Source organism: Hyposmocoma kahamanoa, unplaced genomic scaffold (genome assembly GCF_003589595.1).
Source record: "Hyposmocoma kahamanoa isolate Upper Pololo Valley unplaced genomic scaffold, ASM358959v1 95, whole genome shotgun sequence".
Classification (NCBI taxonomy): domain Eukaryota; kingdom Metazoa; phylum Arthropoda; class Insecta; order Lepidoptera; family Cosmopterigidae; genus Hyposmocoma; species Hyposmocoma kahamanoa.
Genome location: NW_020654972.1, coordinates 8,092,289 through 8,096,656, shown reverse-complemented (window position 1 = coordinate 8,096,656; position 4,368 = coordinate 8,092,289). Strand labels below are relative to the sequence as shown.

The 4,368-nt window shown below is 37.6% G+C and overlaps 1 protein-coding gene across 1 annotated transcript; it reads right to left on the bottom strand.

The window, feature by feature from the left end:
- Window positions 1-1,624: 1,624 nt before the first annotated feature.
- LOC113238347 lies at window positions 1,625-2,404 on the bottom strand. The gene is made up of 2 exons (XM_026475188.1): window positions 1,961-2,404; window positions 1,625-1,780 (listed from the first exon to the last, which is right to left on the bottom strand). The coding sequence occupies exons 1-2, from the start codon at window positions 2,402-2,404 to the stop codon at window positions 1,625-1,627; spliced, it is 600 nt and encodes a 199-aa protein (XP_026330973.1).
- Between the last annotated feature and the right edge of the window lie 1,964 nt (window positions 2,405-4,368).

Sequence of the window (4,368 nt, the reverse complement as noted above, 5' to 3'; positions counted from 1 at the left end):
ACATTGTATATAGGACACCAAACGGGCGCGCAGTATTCCAAAATACTTCTAACCAAACAATTATACAATAATATTAATGAGGCTGAATTTCGGAATGGTTTAGTGTTACGGAGGATAAAGGATAACGACCTATGTGCTTTATTGCATATGTAGTCCTAATGGGACCTAAACGACAGGACTGTATCAAACATGACACCCAAGTCCTTAACAATACTTACTCGGTCCAATATACCATTTTTAATACTGTATGCATGATTCAATGGCTTCTTATTTTTGGTGAAAGTGATTACCTGACACTTTTTAGTAATTAAACGTAACAACAGAAACCTACATCAACTACGCGTACGATTTCTAAATTGAAATTAGTTTATTCTTGACCGCAAGTTATGGTAACTAAAATTTATAATCACATACCAATTTACATAAAAGAAGTACAAGAATTTAATATTTTCTCCAAACATTTAAAAAAATTCTTCATAAATAAAAGTTATTATGATATTAAAGAATTTTTCAATGACAAAATATAATTTATTATGTAATTAATTTGAGATACTTCCGTTATCCTTCTCAATTTATCTTGCATGTATAATTGTATTGATTTATTAAATATAATCACATTTTCAAGCCACTGTACTAAATATAATTTAAGTGTGACAATGCAGTAAATTAATTAATTAATGCTAGAAACTCAGGTACCTGACTATAGTGCAGTGAGGGGCGATAGAGATGCGCATACGCGAGTAGTGTGACAACAAATATATGCTCTAAATATCCACATTTATAAAATATTATTGTTGTTGATTTGTTTTTATTATAATTGGAGAAATTGATTGAGTTCACTGAAGTTACATTACAATGTAATCTACAAAACACTGATTAGATGTTTTTGTAATTTTCTGACACTTTTAAAGACTTATTTGGGAGACAATAAAATATCCGATAAAGCCAAATAGCCGGGTAACCGAAAATTACAAACCGAAAAAACCGGTTTTCAAAATCACTCGGTTTTTGCTTGCCCTAGTTGTCGCTATGTGTTTTTTTATTTAGTCCCGAACTTAGTAAAGCTCGCATTATTGCTTGGCAGTAGAAATATGTAAGGTGGCACTACCCTGGACGAACTCTTTCACAAGGACCTCTACTGCTAGTAAACATAAAATTTGTCGTCGTGATAGCCTTTTAAACAGTGTAGGGGCGGTCTCTAGGCGATTGGGAGATCCCGATATGAAATAATTATCGATGTTAATATCGCCGCCTAGCGAATTTACCACGTATTACTTAATGGGACCTTGTTTACCGTGCCGTAGTGTTAAGTAGCGCAACTCGCCAAGTGTCGCTACTAACACCCATCACAAGATAATGTACTCGTAGTGTGTGATTGAAATATTACGGAGTGATGTTTACTCATAACATCACCCGAAACAGTACGCGTGATACGTAATGTAATGTGTAGTGGTAATATTACGAAGTGTTGTAAGTAAGGAGCGGTAATACCACGGAGTGATGTTTACGACATATATCATTTTTAGTCTGTGTGATGCAAGTGATAGTAATATTACGCATAACGCATGATGGTGTGTTACTAAAAGAACTTATATGAAAGTTAGTAATAATCAGTGCAACTTAATTATGTTTCAAACTGGGCTACGCCCTTAACTTGCACTATCCAATGTTTCAGGATAGGACAATCATACCTTCCCGCTATAGCATTTAGAATACTGTAGTACTGAGCCTCACGCGACTCATCAGCGAGACAATCTTTTTGCGTATGATGGCCTGGAAGCTGTCCGTGTGAGCCACCGCAAACATACCAGATACACTACTCCACGTTGGCAGTCCTATTAGCATTCTAAATGCATTATTATATTACAAGCGCAGGGCGTTAAAGGCTCATTTCGTATACCTAACCCACAGGCTGCTCGAGCAAAAAGATTGACTATAAGCTTTAAAAAGCGTTATTTACCGCCAACGCCCTGCGCTGTCTTTTAACATCCAGATCATAGTTGAGATCACTTGTTAAAATATGACCAAGATACTTTACTTTATCTGTGACCTTCAACGGAAGTCTATTTAACATAATAGGAGGAATATAATACGGTTTAATTTTACCCGCCTTAAACACCATGACCTCGCTTTTCTCCGGGTTGTATTCTAATCCATGTACCATGGCATGCTCCTTACAAGTCTCAAGCATCTGCGTGAACGCATTGACCGACGGGCTAAGCAGCACCATGTCATCAGCATAGTTTAAGTTATTTATACAAGTGCTTCCCACGTAACATCTTGCATGCATGCTGCTGAGCCCGCCTATCAGCTCGTTAACGTACAGGTTAAATAGCTTCGGTGAAATAATCCCCCTGCTTACTCCACATTCCAGTTTGTATTCAGCAGATAAAATATGGCACATGACAACTAACATAGTATTATCTCAAAATGGCTTTAAGTTATATTAATATTACCTGTCTAGTTTCAAAGCGACAGTGTTGTCTTGTCACTTTGAAATTAAATCGTATGTGAATGACACATCAATATAGCGAAATTTTGGAGATAAATTATTAATTTGCAAATTTTGTGATAATACTATGTTAGCTATTAAGTGCGTTAGCCCACCTAACCTGATTTTTCTGATTGCTGTACCAGTGCCTAAATAATGCCACAGATTCTCCCGGTATGCCTGTCTCACTTAATTTTTGCCATAGCAGATCGTACTTGACTCGATCAAATGCTTTTGATAAGTCGAGGAAACAAGCATACCCGGGGGTTCTCCTATCTGTGTAATACCTGACCGTATGCTTCAGACACCTAATCGCACTATCTTTGCATAGCCCCGCTCCGAAACCAAATTGGGCGTCGTGAAACTTTAACTGCCGTTCCAGTATAGTGTCCAGCTTATGGTTAAGTACCTTGGCGGTAATGGTGGCAACGAAATATAGGCCGATAATTCGTTTTGTCAGATAGGTCACCGGTACAACAATCGTGCTCATGAGTGCCTCTGGAAGGTACAAGTGGCCCATACAAAAGCTTAATAGCATAGAGAGAACACGTGGTAGATGTACCCCCGCATACTTTAAGTGCTCAATGCTAAGACCATCGTGACCAGGCGACTTACCCCTCTGCATATTATTAATTACCGTCTTAATCTCTTTAGAGGTAAAATGTGTAATACGCCTGCCCCCGACGGTCCCAGCACCGAGGCCTTCCCCACGAGAAGTTTGTACATCTAACCGCGATTTAATAGTGAAATATTCTCTAAAGGTCTCCACATTTTCACCACAGTCAGACTTGTCCCGCGCACTAACAGGCAGGCCTGGCTTTACATTCATTTGTTTAGTTTTATTCCAAAAGTCGCCAAATTTTGTAGTTCTATGAGTCAGAGCTAAATGGTCATTTTAAATTGATCCTGCCTGTCCTGACACCACTTGAGTTTTGACTTGAAGACCTTTTTTGTATGACGTATTTGTTCAAAAACCTGACCATACGGTCGTTTTCCTGCAAGCTCCCAAAGTTGAAACTGTAACCTGGCTTCTCTGTGAGCTTCAGTAACATATGTATTCCACTCTGCTATACAGCGACCCCTTCCACGCCTACTTGTCACTACATTTAGATGTCAAGATAGAAGCTTTAGAAACGGTGGTAATAATTTTACTGTACAAGTTATCAATAATTTTGAAGTGGTCGCAATTGTCGCACATACCGTCACAGCAAGTAAATGTCTTTCAGCTTACTGATACATATCCTATTATATTCATTGATTTGATCTATGTGCCTGTCTCCCCATACTATTTTATTATTTACGTAATTGTTATAAATATTCTTTACAGGTTTCAATAAATTAATATTACATTCTATAAGCGTAGGAAAATGTACGGACCAAAACACGTCATACATAACCGTAATGTTGCATATTGTATTCCACGCACAGTTCGTTACAAGGCAGTGATCCAACCATCTCCTACACCCATATACATCACTGATATATGTGTAGGTATCAGAGCCTGAACCAATTTTGTCTATATCTGCACAAATCCACTGTTGTTCTGTACAAAAATCTGAGCATAAAAGTCCCCTAGTACATATACTGCTTGTACTTCACTATTGTCTGCTACAACCGAAGATAACATACTTAAGCATTCCGTAAACATTGTCATATTATCGTATGAATCCGTAGGCATATAGACGGAACCCACCAAGAACGATTTGTCATCAGTTATTATTTTGATTACCGCAATTCTATCGCTATAACATTCTATTATTGTAACCTCCAGGAACACAGTTTTGTTTTTAGGTTATGCCATAAAATGTATCTCATTTTTAGATGTGATGTTGTGGATAATAGTGATATCACACTGTAATATCACTTTTACCGGAATG

What these genes read in the sequence shown, in the direction of transcription:
- LOC113238347 (XM_026475188.1), bottom strand. Translation starts at nt 2,404, where the DNA reads ATGTGCCATATTTTATCTGCTGAATACAAACTGGAATGTGGAGTAAGC. An exon ending in GACAGCGCAGGGCGTTGGCG is followed by an intron (nt 1,781 to 1,960) that starts GTAAATAACGCT and finishes TCACACGGACAG; the next exon opens with CTTCCAGGCCATCATACGCA.